This window comes from Danio aesculapii, chromosome 17 (genome assembly GCF_903798145.1).
Source record: "Danio aesculapii chromosome 17, fDanAes4.1, whole genome shotgun sequence".
Taxonomy (NCBI): Eukaryota; Metazoa; Chordata; class Actinopteri; order Cypriniformes; family Danionidae; genus Danio; species Danio aesculapii.
Genome location: NC_079451.1, coordinates 27,190,234 through 27,209,148, shown reverse-complemented (window position 1 = coordinate 27,209,148; position 18,915 = coordinate 27,190,234). Strand labels below are relative to the sequence as shown.

The following is an 18,915-nucleotide window of genomic DNA, read 5'->3' as shown; positions in this document are numbered from 1 at the left end:
TAACTTAAGTGGAGTCTTTCCATTCCAAGAACGGTTCTTAGGTTATTAAATTCTTCTTCACACAATGAATAAACAGGTTGAACTCTTAACTGAAAGGTTCTTTGGACGCGAAAGCTTGTAACATCTTTTTACAAGCTTTATTTTTTAAGTGTTTGAGATCAAATTAAAGGAATAGTTCACCTAAAAAATTAATTACTATTTACTCACCCTTAAGTGGTTCCAAACCTACATGACTTTCTTTCTTTTTTCTGTTCACAAGAGAAGTTGGTGGTTCATTCCGCTGTGGTGACCTCTAAAATAGAGACTAACCCGAAGACAAATGAATGAAAGACAAAAGAAAATATTTTGAAGAAAACCTGTAACCACGGACATTTACAGTAGGCAAAACTAATAGTTAATGGTTACAGGTTTTCAGCATTATTCAAACTATCTTCTTTTGCGTTTAACAGAAGAGAGAAACTCTAATGGGTTTGGAACAAGTAAATGGAGAGTAAACAATGTCAGAATTAGCATTTTTGAATGAATAATCACTTTTAACACATAAAAAAGATGACATACACGCAGGCATTTAGCAGTTTTATTATGCATACAGACACACTGGCCAATCAATTACATTAATACACATAATGCCATTCGAGAAACAGAATCTTTCAAATGCAGTGATTATACTGATTTAAGTAGGGGAGTTCTTTACCCTGCTAAACTTCATTCATATAAAGCATAAAGGAGAGAGGGGCTCTTCCAAGAGAAGTTGCTATTGAGCATAACCAGATAATCCTTCTTGGAGGAATACTTATTTTCATTAGTTAAAAATCCTTTGAGCTGTGCTGTGTTCTGTCTTGCAGATTTGTGCTCTGTGTGTCAATGACTGTCCATTTTACCACTCCCTCGTTGTTGCTCATCTTCGGTGAATGTTCAGGATCTGCTGTGGATGAAGCCCAGGGTGGCAGCAGGGAACAGAAGGTACAGTGTTTTGGGCACAGGACCCAATCCTACAGCACTGGAGTTAGTGGATGTGCTGGTTGATGGGACAGTGTTCCCACTTGACCTCTGATCACTCTCCTACATCAGACATGAAGCAGTCACTTTACAGCATCACAGATAAAAAAATAAACATTTCTGGAGCAGTCTGTAGATCTACACATTCTATTTACACTTGAGTAAAATAGGAACACAGTTTACAAATGAGTGAAACAAATCCCTTATTGTACTTTTAAGATTAATGAAAAGCAGTGCCTACCTTAGTTGAAAATGGTTTGCTCATGATCAGCACCATGAAACACAAAATCCATAATTTATTCATTGTTAATGCTGTGTTGTGTTCTTCCAGTGAAGTTCTGTGCTGGACCGAGGGTGAGTGTGGAGTTATACACAGACTGGACACTTAAGTTATAAGCACCGCCCTGTCTGTTAGACTGAGAATTGTAGATCAGAGATAACTAACAGGGGAGAGGATTTATGGAAAAGGGCCCAATTATGTAAATGTATTTTTGGAGCTTCTGCCCCATCAACATCTTTTAGCACTAAGTAATGTGACTTGTTTTTACATTTTACTGAACTGTACCATAAATGTGTCCCATGGTGTGACAGCAGGAGGTTTTAAAGATGTACAAATGGCATGAGAGTGATTGATCTTCATTGCTGGATGTATATCATTATATGGTGCTGTTTATTTTATATAAAAATATGAATAGCTTTATTTTTATTTTATGACTAGCCGGACTTGTTGGACATCTTCAGTAAATACAAGACAAACGTTGCTGTCTTTTCAAAACTACTGAAAATTATATAATTTTAGGATGAGTGCTGATTATATATCCCCTACTGCAATACACAACTGTTATTTTAAGATATTTTGAGATAAATACAACATGCGGTTATTTCATGACTCACACCATAGGACACTGTCGCACTAAATGACAGAAATTGTTGTAGGTGACCCTGGACAATAAAAACACGTGTAATGAATAGGCTTTCCATTGATGTATGGTTTGTTAGTATAATATTCGAGCCAAAGGACAACTGTTTTACCCCTTAAAGATTTAAGATAAGTATTTTGTGTCTCCAGAATGTGTTTGTAGAGTTTCAACTCAAAGTCGGATCAGATTTGCGTTACTAGAGACATGTTAATACAGGACTGTCAATCAATTCAGGGGCCTGGGAAACCACACTTCTACATCACGTTGCGGTGGGCCTCAAAACAGGAGGGATTTGGATCCTTTTTTAACGTCAGGAATTTTTTAAAAAGAGACTTATTGTCTTTATATCACCCCAATATACACACTTAGTTCTGTACATAGTTCCTACATACAGTTCTGTTCAAACAGCTTACAAAAGATGATTTTCATCATACTTTACCTCATAGGTGCCCTTTAAAATATTTTCCTACTTCGGACCTTTTAGCGACCCTACAGCGCCCTCTTGCGTTTCAAATCCGCACTGACAAGCGCAAAGCGTTTTCGTTTATGTGCAAGTTTGTCTCTTTGCACCTTCCGTCGTGGTACGTCGCTTTTATCGTTCCGGTAGAGAACGAGTGCCGCCCATGCGGAGGAGGAGGAGGTCACATCCCACAACAAACTCTCATCCCGGTGTGAAACTCGCCTATCAGGGTTCCTCATGCTGCTGGTTCGGCGTTCGGCAGCAGGTTTCGGCGGTGTGGCGCGATGGGGACTGCGCTGTCTGTGCTCCGGGGACGCGGCGGGCCGGTACCGAAACACCGTTCTGCTGCCACGCACTGACTTCCCCATGAAAGTGAACGGGCCGAGCCTCCTGGAGCAAGAGATAAAGATCCAGCAGGTGAGTGACCGAGCTTGTCATTTACTGTTTGAGGTAAAGTTGGTTTTATGTTCGCACATTAGTTAATTTTTGAGCAGTCACAACTTATGACAGGGTCCCTATAATGTTTACCACGCTACTTTGAATATTCGGTCTGATGTATGACTTCAAAACAACACCAGCACATTACACTGTGAACAGTGCTGCACTTTGATTGGCATTGGCTGCTAATATAATGTGCTTATTTAGAATTTACAAAGAATATATTACTGATGTGCTATTATTATAAAAAAAAAACAAATTATTTATCTAATGGCCAAGATAGACAAAAACAATTAGATAGACAAAAACAATTATATTTTACAAAGTATGGATTGTATCAACTTAAGGGCATACATTAAAATAAAAGAAAAAACACACCAACAAATAAAAGATAAATAATAATGTGGCTTAACAAAAACTACAATTGTACAGTCTGTATCACACAATACACTACTTAGAACTTGGGAAAGAAACAGAATCAGTTTGCTGGAGCAAACACTTGATCTATGTTTGGCTATAAAATATGTTCTTGGATATATTTTCTAAATGGGTGCCAAAATTTCTTAAAACTGGTTAGATGGACTTTTACAGTCTATTTTTTTCCAACTTTAGGAAGAAGAGGACATCACGGATCCAATGTGTTTGGGTTAGAGGTTTCGGATTCTTCCACCTAAGCAATATTAGTCATTTGGCCAGGAGCGCAGTAAAAGCTATGCAATCAGATTGTATTTTTGTAAGATTATACAAAATGGGACAAATCCCAATAATGGCAATCAGTAGGCAAGGGGAGATAGATATAACCAAAAACTGAAGTGATGTTCTTAAGGAGAAAGTCAGAATATGTGAATATAAAACTAAACGTTTACTAATGCTACTAAAAACACAACAGCAACAATAAGGTGATATTTGCCGTTATAAGTCTTTAAAGCCACACACTTTGAGACTAGGCTCACTTGTCTTGTGTTGGAGTTTGAGTTTTCTTGTGTGTTTCTGTAGAAATGTGGTTTTGACCAGCTGTACACATGGCAGCGAGAGAAAAAGGCTAAGAAGGAGTACTGTCTTCATGATGGTCCACCGTATGCCAATGGGGACCCTCATGTTGGGCATGCGCTCAATAAGGTACCTGTCACTTCACAATCACACACATACTGTATGTAGATGTTCCTGGATCTACATCATTTAATTTTCTTCTTATACTTTTTTATTATGTTATGTCCGTTACCCTAAATGTAACCACACAGATATGAGATTCTTCATTAAATGCCATCAGCATCAACTATTAATCTTTCCTGCAGATTCTCAAAGACATCCGCAACCGTTTTGAGGTGCTGAGAGGCAGGCAGGTGCACTATGTGCCTGGCTGGGATTGTCATGGGCTGCCCATTGAACTCAAAGCGCTGGGAGACCTGGGAACCAATGAGCTGACTCCTGTCCAGATCAGACAGAAAGGTCAGGAGGTCATGCATGCATTTATTCATTCATTCATTTTCTTTTTGGCTTAGTCTCTATATTAATTTGGGGTCACCACAGCGGAATAAACCAACAACTTATCCAGCATATGTTTTACGCAGCGGATGCCCTTCCAGCTGCAACCCATCACTGGGAAACATCCATACACACTCATTCACACACATACACTATGGACAATTTTAGCTTACCCAATTCACCTATCCCCAACTCGCCTATCTTTGGATTTGTCGGGGAAACCCAAGGGAACATGGAGAAAACATGCAAACTCCAAACAGAAATGCCAATTGATCCACCCGAGGCTCGAACCAGCGACCTTCTTGCTATGAGGCGACAGTGCTACCCTTTATAAGGAGTATTTATTTATGTATTTTTAACTATAAATTAGTGCTGGGCAAAAATGAATTGTGATTGATCACATCCAAAATAAAAGTTTGTTTTGACATAATGTAAGTGTGCACTGTGAGAAAAGGTTTCTTTATATTTAGATGTAAAATATATGGATTTTATAAAAATTCTATATACATTTAAATATCTGTAACAAAATAGTTTTGTACAGTTCTATCTTATGTATGTGTGTATCACAAATACATAATAAATATATGTAATAATAAATATATGTAATATACACAAGTACATTATGTAAAAACAAACTTTTATTTATTTGGATGCGGATGTCTTCAAATATTTCCGTTCCTCTGTCATTCACTTGCAATTAAAAAAAATAACCAGTTTAGCCTATGGTGGGTTGTTCCCAGCTTGCAACATTTTTTTAAAGTGATAATTATCTAAAAACAAAAGAGGATTCACAACTTGTAAAAAAAGTATGTTCTGTTTGCTCTCTATACAACTGCATGTGAAAAAGTTCATCTTTGAACCACTATTTTTTTTTGCATTGTTGCATACTATGACCTTTACCCCAAGATGATACCTGTTTTTGAAAGTGTAGTCTGGCATTTTTGTTAACAAAAAAGTCTAAACCATAGAAGTTTATTTAAAGAATATGCACCATCTGATCTAATATGATCAATAATGAACTGTCTGTGTCTCTCTCCTGTTAGCGCGTGAGTTTGCAGAGAAGGCCATATCTCGACAGCGGGCTGCTTTCCAGCGCTGGGGTGTGATGGCCGACTGGGACAACTGTTATTACACTTTTGATGGGAAATATGAAGCAGCCCAGCTCAAGGTCTTCCAGGAGATGCACAACAAGGTATTCATAAATGTTTCCTGTTTAACACAGCTTAGTATTAAGCAAGTACTTAAGCAATTGTTCACAAAAGGATGAAAAAAAAACTATTTAACATTTAGATGCATGATACATTCCAGAATTCTTTAATAAAGAGAAATTTGAATTGAACATTTTTGCTTTAAAATGTCTTTTGGAACATAAATGTCTCATGTATCAGTAAAAATCATTGCAAAATAAATAAAGTGATAATTTAAAACATTTAATAAGTTTAATAATAAAGTATTTAAATTACAATTTTTTACCCTTTCTGATCTTAAGATTTTGAAATGTGGTGCAAATGTCCTGATGTCCTTAAAAAGTTTCTCACTTTACCTGTGTCTCTCTCTTTGAGTACAGGGCTTAATTTATCAGGACTATAAGCCTGTTTTCTGGTCACCGTCGTCCAGGTAAGAAAAGGCTCAGTGTTTACCGCCTCCCCTAAAGACCTTTAATAACGTTAACAGACATGTAGACTGGATGTTTTATTCCTTTTTCTCTGTGAAGGACGGCGCTTGCAGAAGCTGAGCTTGAGTATAATCCAGAACATGTGAGCCGTTCTCTGTACATCACTTTCCCCCTGCTCACCCTGCCAGCTAAACTCGCAGCAAAAGCAGGTGTGTGTGTTTTGCCATCAGTCGCTTTACATAGGCCACAGACACAAACTGAGAATTACTTTCCATTTCTGATACCTGTGTCTTTGTCTGTGCTTGAGAAGGTTTGAGCCATGTGTCTGCGCTGATATGGACGACTCAACCATGGACTATTCCAGCCAATCAGGCAGTTTGTTATATGCCCAAAGTACAGTAAGTCACACACCTGTGGTTTTTGAGTGGGAAATCATATGATTTAGTCCTTGGTCACACTAGTTTGAGTATACGAAATTCTGTCGTACAACGCTGTAAAAAGGGGCCTGGATAAACAAGCTGATTTGACATTGATAAAGTGAGGGATTACTCATTACTTTACATTTCCGTACAGAAGTGTTGTACATGTGTTCACTGTACCAATGTTTAGGAGCAGAGGCTGTGGGAGCAGTATCATATGAATCACGGGAGTTTTTTGGGGGAAATAACAAAGCGGGAGATACAGGACCCTTCTTAGAAAAACATGAGTGTTGGCAGCCATGAGTTAATTGTCATGTTTTTTCTTCTTTAGGTATTCTGTAGTGAAGCGAGCTGATAATGAGCAGCTCCTGCTAGTGGCCACAGAGCGAATAAACAGCCTCTCCTCTTTACTGAAGACAAATCTGGAGAGTTTGGTCACATTTGCAGGTAGATCCACTTTTATTGTTTAGAACATGTTTAGTAATGTGGCCTAAACCTCTCACTTTCACTCATCTCTAGGGACAGATCTTGAAGGTGGAGTCTGTCAGCATCCCACAATGCCTTCAAAAGAAGTACCTTTGCTTCCAGCTAGTCATGTGACCATGACTAAGGGAACAGGATTGGTCCATACAGCTCCAGCCCATGGCATGGATGACTACAGCGTTGCCACACACTTCAATCTGCCAGTAGTATGTGACTCACACCTGTATATAACAACTAGGGATGCCAGATCCATTAACTGAAGATTGATTAATCAATAATCCATTAGGTCTACTCCTGTAAATGCCTTTAGTGTGTAGTGCTTTTTTATTTTGTGTTCAATTTTGTTGTGTTACATCAATTGTGATTCATATTATCAGATCATGAATTATCTTAAATGAACTGAAATATCACCTAACTCAGCTAGTGCATGTCATGGATATTTATGAGCAGATGTTGTCCTGATGTTCATTAATATAGTATACACAATATCCTAAGTGCATTTGGAAAAAATAAATAGCACACATACAATAACAAACAATTTGCTCACATTTACTATTGCTATATTTACTTTTATTAAATATACCCATATTACTATATTAACTATATTGCTATTGACATGTCTGTGTGTTATTAGTCATTATTACTTCAGTCATTATGTAAATATATGTCATTGCGTTTAGTCATTAAGTGGTTCAATTAAATTATTAGTTTATGTTTGCAATCCAACTAGCATTTATTTATGTATTTATTTATTTATTTATTTTACTGTTAAAATCCTTAACTTTGGGTAAAGATGACTGTGTTTTGTCTATTATTTGCACATCATGTCATGCCAAAGAAAAATGTGTGTAAATCAATCCCTAAAAGAACAGTACAAATGAAGTAAGGTTGCTGTTGTTGTGATTTGTAAATGAGCTATCTCTCTGTAGGAGTGCATGGTGGATGAGGAGGGCAGGTTTACAGAACTTGCTGGAGCTGAACTGCAGAATAAATCTGTGATGGATGAAGGCAATGCTGCAGGTGAGAGAGATGGTGCAAAGAGCTGATGTGAGACAGTGTGATGTGAAATGAATATGTTTGATTGTAATTGTAACTAATGTGATGTGTGGGCAGTAATTTCAGTGCTGCAGGCGGCGGGCGCAGTGGTGAAGGAGGAGGACTGTGTGCACAGTTACCCGTATGACTGGAGGACCAAACAGCCAGTCGTGATCCGAGCCAGTAAACAGTGGTTTATTAATACTGCCACCCTCAAAGACAAAGCAAAGGTGAGACAAACCTCTTTCTCTCAAATGAGAGCCCGTTCTTTTGTTTCGAATTTCCAGTGAAGTGTTGCCAAATATCACAAAAAAAACAACAACCTGGTATAATAAATAAAGCAACTCCATTGTGCTTTGTGGGAGATTCTGTACTAAAAACAATCCCTTAAAACACAACTGAAATTGTGAATAATGTGACAAAAGTACCAGAAGAACAGATATGTATTATATTATGTATTATATATATATATATATATATATATATATATATATATATATATATATATATGTATATGTACCTACGTACGTATTTATTTATTTATTTATTTATTTATTTATTTATTTAAGGAGCTGGGAATCTTTAAGGAACACAAATATATACATATATATATATATATATATATATATATATATATATATATATATATATATATATATATATATATATATATATATAAACATACATACATACATACATACATACATACATGCACAGACATTTCTGACTTACAACACTTGATGGAAATATGTATAGGAATTTAAAAGGAGTAAAATTGAGATGACCAAAGGAATAAATTAATGCTGTAAGGTGCCAAGAGAAACACAGAACAACAAGTTGGCACCCCAAAAGATTTATTGCTCCGACAAACCATATATTTACAATTTGTAAAAACAATAATAATAAAATATTACATTTAAAAAACCAAGACAAATGGGTCAGGGAACTGAAAGTTGTGCTAGAAAATCAAAGAAAGAAATAAAACAAAAAAATATCCCCATAATCTCCTCCCAATCCTCTAAATAAGAAAATAACAATATGAGAAGAAAAAGTCTTCAGCGCAGATGCGCCCTGAACTTACTCTAACTAAAGCCAGCGGGCAAGGTATGTATGTCATGTCACTTACTATACTGTTCCAGGTCTCCCTTGTCTGTTTTGAATGGAGCTTTAGCGGGCTAAAATGTGCAAAAAGTCAGCATTAGTACCAAGCTAAAAACATACAGACACCACAAAACAGACAACACGCCAAACCTCAAACAACAGTAGCTGATCTCTTCCCGTTGCTGCTTCTGATTTAAAGGGCTCTGCATCGATCGTGATTGGCAGAGAGAGAATACGAGTCGTCACATGGTTGATTATGATTGGCAGTCCTGTCAGCCAATAGTGCTCCAATTGTAGGCGGTACCTAAATGTGAAAGTGGCAGGTCAAGAAGAGAGAGACAGAAAAAACACTCATGCACAAAATACAGTGTTTGTTTCGTAACTGACTTTTTCTTCTTTTAGCTAGTCATTCAAAAGTCTAGTACTGTGTGACTTTGTTCAATAAAATAGATTTTCTAATGTTTCCAGTTAAATAATAATAAAAAAAGCTTTTCTCCTTAAAATAATGTATGATTTTTTGTGTGTAGGATGCCTTGCAGAAAGTGCGTGTGATACCGGAATCTGCGAGGTCCAGCTTGATGTCAATGTTGGACAGAAGAACATACTGGTGTATATCTCGACAGAGGAGCTGGGGCGTCCCTATCCCAGTGTTCTACCATAAAGAGACTGGGGAGCCGCTTTTAAACAAGTAGATACACTTACACTGTTATTACACACACACACTTAATCAACAGATTTAAAAACATCCTAAAGTACAAGCAAAACAGTTCCTTGTTTTTCTCAGACATTCAGTGAGCCACATCGCTAAAGTTTTCTCTGAGAAGGGGAGCGACAGCTGGTGGACGGAGCCAGTGGAGACGTTTCTGACACCAGACGTTCTTCAGAAGGTACATTTTTCATACACAACCATTCAAATATTTGGCATTTGTTTAAAAAAGTGTTTAAGCAAGGTTCATATGCTCACCACAAGTACATTTTTTGATTAAAAAAAGTTAAAATAGTAATATTGTCAAGTGTTATTATTAGAAATAAAATTCTGGATTAACACCAAACATGAAGAAAGCAAGCAGATCACATCACTCGCTCTAGATTACTCCTCTCACTTGGATTTTCTGCTCAAGTTGATTTTTTTGAAGACTTTTTTGATGATTGAGGCAAATTCTGTGGGTTTGCGGTATACAATTCACGCATGTCATTTGCACATTTGTATGCAATTGACTACTGTGAATGAGAACATTTGCATTTGGTGTGAACTCATATAGAATGTCTTTTACTGAAGCTCACTGGCCATTACTCCAGTCTTCAGTGCTACCTTGTCCTTTAGAAATCATTCTAATACAGGACTCTAGACTAACTTTTTGCAATGGTGCACCTAAAGTTAGGCACAAGGTTAGATACACCCACATTTTTGACTGCATCACATTTATCACCTCAGTTTTTATTCACCAAGTTTTTTTTAAATAGCTATCCATAAAGTCAGTATTGACTTGTAAATGATTAACTAACAATCTGGTCAACATAAAGTTTGTTATTTAAAGCACAATTTTACAAGAAAGGTAACTTACTGCCGCCCTTTACTGTCTCTGATTGGTTTAAAAACCACGATATGGGCCTTGTGTGTGTATGTTGAACCACGAGTCAGAGGTGGAGACTTTTTACAATATATTTTTATTTATTTTTGCCCTTGAATGGCTGGTCGCACCTCAGATTGTTTTTAGTCGCACCATTAAGAAATTAGGTCAGACTCTAGGGCCCTGCTAATATGCTGAATTGCTCTTCAATGATATATCATTTAATCAATTTTAAAAACATTTGTTCAACTCAATTTTAAAAATCAATTGTTTACATGTTTGTCAGAGTAAAGGAAGTTCAGTGTCTGATTATGTGCGGGGTGAAGATGTCCTGGATATCTGGTTTGACAGTGGGGCTTCATGGGCCGCTGTACTACCAGGTGAGTCGTCAAAAAGCGCTTCCTAAAAATGTGCATAAAATCTGGTTCCTCAAGAATTGTGTTATTTGCCTGTCTGGACTCCTCTGGTGTGTTTTATTGTGTTGTAGTGTAATCTTGCTCTCTCTTTCAGAATCAGACCCACGTGCAGACTCGTATGTGGAGGGGAAAGATCAAATCGGCGGCTGGTTTCAGTCATCTCTCCTCACCAGTGTAGCTGTGCGGAATAAAGCTCCTTACAAGTGAGTCATACAAACGGTTTGCTGAAAATACACTTATCTAAATGGTCAGTCAATGTATTTATGTTTGTTTTCCTCAGAGCTCTAGTTGTTCATGGGTTTGCCGTGAGTGAGAAAGGAGAGAAAATGTCTAAGTCCATAGGCAACGTGGTGGACCCAGATGTGGTTATTAATGGGGGGAAGGTAAGTAGGATCGATCAGTGTTTTAGATTCATATTATGTCATCTAGTCAGATCTTTGAAACTTTATTTTCTCTCTCTCTTTCAGGACTCGTCTGTTTCTCCTCCATATGGTGCTGATGTTTTGAGATGGTGGGTTGCAGAGTCCAATGTCTTTTCTGAGGTTCAGATCGGACCGAATGCACTGAACGCAGCTAAAGACAGCATCAACAAGGTCTGAGACATGTCATAGTGCATAGACTGATGCATTATTTTGCTGCCTGTTAATTTGTTAATGCAAATTGTGAATCCAAAAAGAGGTTCTGTAATAGCATGGATGATTTATACACTTAAGGCCGTCACACACCGAATGCGGCACGGCATGCACATGACAGTTGAAAATATCGCACACCAGACGCGCACATTCGCATGCTATTTTAAATTAAACTATTCAGATGGCGCGACAGTGTCCTGAGTCATGGCTGGGTCTCTGCGGACAGCCGCCGACTTGCAGTGCTGGTGTGTGTACCCTGATAGAAACCATGTTTAGAACTATGAAATGTATGGTGCTGTGTGGCGCGGCGCTTCTGATGTGCGACCTGCTTTAGTGTCAGCGTTTTTCTAGATGCTACACTAATTTACAAACACATTTTATCTATATATATATATATATACACACACAAATTTTTTTATTATTTATTTATTTATTTTTACTGGCAGTGAGACAACTGAATGTGCAAACTCACTCACAGACAGGTGCAACTTTGTTTCTGACTCGCACTTGTTTTATGGCAGAGGTTACTCTCATGCTTTTTTCTTGTTTATTTATCTTCTCCACTAAAATCATCTGGTTCAACATTTCTTTCAGTGAAACATTACAAGCTATGAAAGAAAATGAAGTGAAATAAAACTCATTATTGAATCACTTAAAATGAAGACCACATTTTCCAAAAGTATTAGTGCTCGGCTAGACTGTGCTTGACCATCAACTGTACCTAGTTGTGTTTTACTGTAACTTCAGCAACTCAGGGAATGTGAATAAAAGGACCAATCTCGTTGCTTCAGTTTTTAACACTTAGCTAGTTTTTACAAGGTGCGTCAAACCTATTATTATTGTTATTTTTAAATGATGCTGTTGTTTGCATATTGCACATTAGTGTGCTCACATTGATTTTTGGTTGTGCTAATCGATGACAACAAAAGATGCCAGTGTAATAAGGCGTTACTTGAAAGAAAGAAGTACCTTTATTGAGCAAGGATCACGCTATCATAAAAAGCAAAAACATTGTATTATTAAATTGTTGCATTCACAATGAATGCTTTTGTTTTTTGCAAAGCGAATGACAAACTTTGTCAGCTCACACAATGTTAAACAGTAATCGTGATAGTATTGTAGACTATATGTATTGTACACCACTAGAGGTTACATTCAAATGCCTGCTCAATCACCTGCTCTTCTCTCTCCAGCTGAGAAACACACTGAAGTTTCTCTTAGGCAATCTCCAGGGCTTTGATCCTCGTTCTCAGGCTGTGGACTCCAAACAAATGCACTACATTGACCAGTACATGCTGCATCTGCTCCGAGAGTTCAGCATGAAGGTCAGTCTTGATGTTAAAGAGCCCATATTATGGGTTTTTGAAAATGCCCTTCCATGTAGTGTGTACCACAGCTCTAAGGGAAGTGAAATATCCAGCTAAGGCTTAAATCTGAAAGTGCACAGTGTTTAAAACTATTGATTCATCTATAAAAGAGTCGACTCATAGTGCTTCAAACGAGTCGTCTTGATAACGAGTCATTAGGCCGCTTTGTTTACGGATTTAACGTTAAAAGCTTTTGTGAGCTCGCGTTCCACTGCCGTATGTCGTTGCTATGGCGATCGTAAGCTAGCTGTGTGTGTGTGAGAGAGAGAGAGAGAGAGAGAGAGAGAGAGAGAGAGAGAGAGAGAGAGAGAGACTCGCGTCGCTTTCCCTAGTTTTTCTAAGGAGCGTTGTGTGTGTGTGTGTGAGAGAGAGACTCGCGTGGCTTTCCCTAGTTCTTCTGAGGAGCGTTGTGTGTGTGTGTGTGTGTGAGAGAGAGACTCGCGTGGCTTTCCCTAGTTCTTCTGAGGAGCGTTGTGTGTGTGTGTGAGAGAGAGAGAGAGAGAGAGAGAGAGAGAGAGAGAGACTCGCGTCGCTTTCCCTAGTTTTTCTGAGGAGCGTTGTGTGTGTGAGAGAGAGAGAGAGAGAGAGAGAGAGAGAGAGAGAGAGAGAGAGACTCGCGTCGCTTTCCCTAGTTCTTCTGAGGAGCGTTGTGTGTGTGTGAGAGAGAGAGAGAGAGAGAGAGAGAGAGAGAGAGAGAGAGAGACTCGCGTTGCTTCCCCCAGTTCTTCTGAGGAGGGTTGTGTGTGTGTGTGTGTGTGTGAAAAAAGCCTTACACTATGAAGCGTGTATGCACTGTGACTACTTTTATATAGTTGATTACCAGCTGGGCATTTCACTCTCGTGCTGAAGCCTGTCACTGTCGACCAATCGCAGCAGGCTGTCATCGGTCCAATCAGCGCAGATTAGCTTCGCGCTGAGGAGGGGGTTGGGAACAAATGAATCGCTGGACGATTCATATGGGAGTCGTTGGGATAATTAGGTAAAAATAAATGCAGATTATAAGACCATGAAAGTGTTTTATGACCTTGCATGCATATTAGACTGTTGTTGGAGACCCTTACAACCTAAATATGACCCTATTTCATGTATAATATGGGCTCTTTAACACACTAAATCAAGGGTCTCAAATAAGGTTGAGCGTCAGATTACATTACGTTATAATAACATTATACTTTATTACATTACATTATAGTAACAACAGCAAAATAATTTATAAGGATTCTGGGTGTCTTTTTTAAAGAAGCCTCAAAGTCAGTATATTTACTTGTTTGTTAATAATAATAAAATGATATCAAAAGTGAAAATAGCACTCTTGCTCATGTAGTAATACAGTATTTAAATATTTCATAGAGTCATTCCAACTGTGTTGTAATATGATGTTTGAACATTGTTAAAACATTAGTATTACATTATGTCTCACACATTCCTTGCTCCTTTACATTTTCCTAAGCTGTTTGTTGCATCTTTAATAAGATTGTAGGTAATACACGCTCAATTTAATTCTCCAATCAATGTTTTATCTATTTTTATTTACTATTATTGTCAGCAGGATTATCATGAGTGTCTCTTTGTGTTCTAGGTAACCGATGCTTACAGTGAGTTCAACTATGGCCTTGTCATCCGTCTGCTGCAATCCTTCACCGCTAGAGAATTATCCAACTTCTATTTCAGCATCATCAAAGATCGGTAACCAAACTTCCTCTAAATCCTTTTTTTTTTTTTTTTTCTATAGCAAATCAATCTCCCTTTTCCTCTTTCTCTCAGGCTATATTGTGACCCAGAGGACTCTGTTGGCCGGCGGTCATGTCAGACAGTCCTGGAGGAGATTCTGGATGGAGTGAGTCGCTCTATCGCTCCTGTCCTCCCTCACCTTGCTGAGGAGGTGTACCTGCACGCTCCTGGACATGACGGTATGCTTGCGGTTTCTGTGCTGGAAATGATGCTGCTGTACGTCTGCTGCAGAGTGTTTGTTTCATTGTGATGCGTCTCTCCGTCTGTAGAGGGGAACACTTTGTTTCGGAGCGGCTGGATTAACACCAGTCCTGTGTGGAGAAAACCAGGACTGGAGGAAGCAGTGGAGGGCGCATGTGCTATTAGAGACTCTTTCCTGTCGTCTATTCCAGGACGAAATGCTGCCGAGTTTGACCTCGTCATTTCCATTGAACCCGGCCTGTTCTTTGAGCTCATGGAGGTATGTTGAGGATTTTAAGGCTTGTTCACCAAGGTTATTATAGTTAATGAAAACGGAAACTGTATTGTGTATAAACAAAACTAGCTTTAACTAAAATTATAGAAAAAAAAACATCCTTTGTTTTTGTCCTTGTAAATGTATTTAATACAGACTGTAAGCCTTTTAGAAGTAAATCTATTTGCTCCGCTCTGCCAGTTATATGACAGGTGTTTGACCGGTACGGCGTCTCAGAGTCTGTAATCCTCATGCCATTGGCCAGATCAAGCTGATCCTCCAGTCATCCTCGCTGTTGTACCCGCGACAAAAACCATGAGTGGACACTACAGCAGCACGGCAACTTTAAATACGACCCGAGCAGACATTTAAAAGTATTCATTTAACACATTTGTGCCCAATGATGGGTTTTATTTCTATTTTAGTGATCGCGAATCCTTCTTTATAACCGGATGATCTTCTAGGTGAACTGGTTGAACTAGTTCACCAAATCGAACTGAATCATATGTAACTATTCTCGTCTCCAGTAACGATAAGCACATCCAACAACTTACTTTCTGAACATGCCTGATACCCACCTCTGACTCGAAATAAACCAATTTCCAGAGTTATTTAGCTATTAGAACAGAACACAGAGATCAGATTTAAGCGGTGAACTGCTAATACTGCGCATACGTGATTAAGTGAACCGAACACAAACAGCACGGGTAAACCGAGGGTTTAAATGAAAGGATCTGGCAAAACGTAAGTTTATTTCATAACAGAAAGTCGTAATGGAATTTAAATAAGTGAATCATGCTTCAGTTGGGTTGCAAAACGTAATTGTATGAAACTTTTCAGATCATGATGTTTTAACGGACTGAAATAAGGCTTGCTGACAACATATGTTGAGTTCTAACATGGGAAGATTGACACAAAATATCCGTATTGCGTTAAAGATCCAAACTTCTCATCACTACTGTGTATCTAACCTCATAAGCAGCCTTGCACATATTTTACTTAAGGCTGCTATCTTGTGTGCTGTTGTATGTGAATTTGAGGATGGGTAGATATTATAGTGCTCTTGTGTCAAAACATGTAGCCTATCTTTGGTTGTGTTTATATCATACAACAACAAACAAAAAAACTAAAACTAATACCGAAACTAATAAAAGCTAAACTAAAACGAAGCAATTTCAAAATATAAAATCGAAAACTAGTAAATCTCCCTCTAAAAAGTCATTAAAACGAACTAAATTTGAAAACAAAAAATCTAAACGAAATAAAAACAAAACAAATAAAATCCAAAACTAAAAATTCTAAACCGTTATAACCTTGCTTCTTACTAGCACAAATTTCTGAATTTCATCAGTAGGTGGCAGTATAAGAGAAAAAATATAGAGCTTTATCTGAAACCTGTTTAAAAGCATTTGAGTGACTAAGTTGTAGATTTAGAAAAGGTTATTTTAGTTAAAGAAAACTGAAGTCTGAAAAAAAACCATTATCGTTAACTGAAATAAAATGGCAAATTCACAACAAAACGAAAACCGAAACCAACAACAGTCACTAAAAACACTGAAATAAAGGTTTTTTTTGAGTTCATAAACACTCATTCTGTAGCAGAAAATCTTGTAGCTGTTTAGAGAAATAATAATAGATGGTGCTGACAAACACAAAACAAATACATCTTTTCTATATAAATATAAAATGCATTCTAGCTTCATTTGCCTAAAAAATGTAATCAAGACAAGTTTGTCTACATATAGCGTGTGATCTGTAATATAAAGATTTCAGTTTTATTTGTTGCATTTGTATGGTTTTGGGCTCATTGTTTGTTCATACAGTTATTTTTATTATCAAGAGGTTTTCAAAATTAATATAAGCTGTGCAAACTTTACTCTAAACTTTACTCTAGTCATGTGGTTTACTCTAATTACTAAACATCTATAAAAGCTGAAGAAAAAATGTTCACAAAATTAAGACTGAACTAAAATAAACAGCAAATGTATTATTAAATAAAAAAAACGCATTTAAAAATACAATATATTATGTATACTGTACTAAAAATACCATAACAACGTGTCGTGACTGTACGCATGTGACCAAGAAGTCTTGTTGCTTGGCCAGTTTTTTTTTTGTGTGTGTGTATAAGAAAGAGATTAAACCTGTGCATGAGTATGTGACAGATTAATCCAAAATAAAATAACTGTAGCAAATGTCCTTATTGCTATGAAATTGACCCAGAAATGCTGCTCTTCATTTATTTGCCACTGCTTCATTTTTTCTGTTGATTTTCTCTGTCAGTCTCTTCAAGAGGAGCCCACTTCCACCTGCTCTCAGCTGACAGAGCTCATGATGACCTCGCGCACCACTCTGACAAGCTCTCTCCCACGAGATTTGCCATCTGATGCCATCACAAGCACGGGGAACTTCCTCATCAACCTGGAAGGTGGGATGTTTTACGATCTGTGTTGATTACGTAATTGGTTCATTTTCTCTGTTTAGTTTGTCTAGATCAGACATCTAACATAAAAGCATAAACACTTTGCGGTTGAAATGTGAATGCACTTCAGAGCAATAGAAACACTGCTTGATACAAAACAGTCTACAGTGTAATAGCATGTGTGAAAATGACAAGATTATAGCGTGACGCAATTTGGCTGTCTCAATTTGGCTCAATTTTGACGCAATTTGGCTGAGCTCAGAGTTGATTCAAACCCCTCAGAGTTGATTTTACCCCTAAACATTAAAATAAAATAGCTTTGAGTACATTGGAGCATCAACAAATACAGTATGTAACACGATACAGTTACTAGTAACTGTTAGCCTTGCTTTACTGTAGAAACCCAATTGATAAAATCTGCTGATCTGTGGTTTTTGCAGGAGGCATGATCCGTGAGGAAAGCTCATACAGCATAGCAGCGATGCCCACTGCTCTGTCGCGATGCCCGAGATGTCGGCGCTACACATCAGATGAGCCAGACTGCCTCTGTCCACGATGCCAAACCGTGGTGGAAAAAAATGCCAAGTAATCAGCCTGATTGTAGCCATGACTGCTGCCCACCCACTGCTACTCCTCCTCCTCGTCTTCTGGTGTAAAAGGCTGCAAGGACTACCATGAACCAACTGAAGCTGCTATTGTAACCATTGTCTGAAGCTGAAGGATAAGAGGATCACGTTTCTCAGGGCTTGATCTGGAGATGAACTGTTATTAATGAATAAAGCAAGAATTTGGAAGGAAAAGCCAAGCGGGAGATTCTCAAATGAGAAACCCCATTTCAGATCATGCTTGCAACATGAGCATTGACCTGGGATCTGTTAACCTCACAAAGTTGAGGTGAACTGTAAAGGGCTTTTGTGTTGGAGCTGGGTGGAAGGTTTGGTTAAATGTTTGTTTACTTTCTTTTTTTTTTTTATAGTGTTACACATTTGAGAAATTAAGGCAGAAGTGATTTGTGAAAGCATTCTGAACTTGAGGCAGGCTGATTCAATACAGAGCTTTATCTTAGAATGTCTTCAAAAACCATTCTGCTGGTTTCAGAAGTGAGTCTCAGTGAGAGTTAAATATAAATTTATAATATTTTTTTCAGTTTTCCTATAAATTATGCTGTATAACCTCAGTTTTATTGTTAAATCAATAAATGCCATACATAAAAGACGTTTCTGACCAGTGTGTGTAAAAATATTAATCCATCTAGAATCCATGTTCTGCTGCAGTTCATTTGTATTAAGTATCACAATAAATGAATGATATAATTGCGATTTAAATATTGTGATGAAACATTATAATCAAGATTAAATATAGTGATC

At 37.7% G+C, this 18,915-nt stretch overlaps 1 protein-coding gene and 1 long non-coding RNA gene across 3 annotated transcripts; one reads left to right on the top strand and one right to left on the bottom strand.

Annotated features, from left to right (window-relative positions):
• Positions 1-563: 563 nt before the first annotated feature.
• Positions 564-1,403, bottom strand: LOC130244822 (uncharacterized). The gene is made up of 2 exons (XR_008839257.1): positions 1,241-1,403; positions 564-1,062 (listed from the first exon to the last, which is right to left on the bottom strand). It is a non-coding gene; the product is annotated as an uncharacterized LOC130244822 (long non-coding RNA).
• A 1,100-nt stretch (positions 1,404-2,503) lies between these two features.
• On the top strand, positions 2,504-18,763 carry iars2 (isoleucyl-tRNA synthetase 2, mitochondrial). 2 transcript variants are annotated; one of them, XM_056477026.1, is made up of 23 exons: positions 2,504-2,796; positions 3,814-3,936; positions 4,113-4,266; positions 5,346-5,494; positions 5,870-5,919; positions 6,017-6,126; positions 6,228-6,315; positions 6,668-6,783; positions 6,856-7,025; positions 7,749-7,839; positions 7,933-8,084; positions 9,483-9,643; positions 9,740-9,842; positions 10,813-10,906; positions 11,037-11,145; positions 11,223-11,325; positions 11,410-11,535; positions 12,768-12,899; positions 14,521-14,627; positions 14,706-14,851; positions 14,942-15,132; positions 17,410-17,554; positions 17,989-18,763. In XM_056477026.1, the coding sequence occupies exons 1-23, from the start codon at positions 2,617-2,619 to the stop codon at positions 18,135-18,137; spliced, it is 2,949 nt and encodes a 982-aa protein (XP_056333001.1). In that variant the 5' UTR covers positions 2,504-2,616; the 3' UTR covers positions 18,138-18,763. The 2 variants fall into 2 exon arrangements, with proteins under 2 accessions (XP_056333001.1, XP_056333000.1); XM_056477025.1 differs by having other exon boundaries at positions 6,225-6,315.
• The last annotated feature ends 152 nt before the right edge of the window (positions 18,764-18,915 follow it).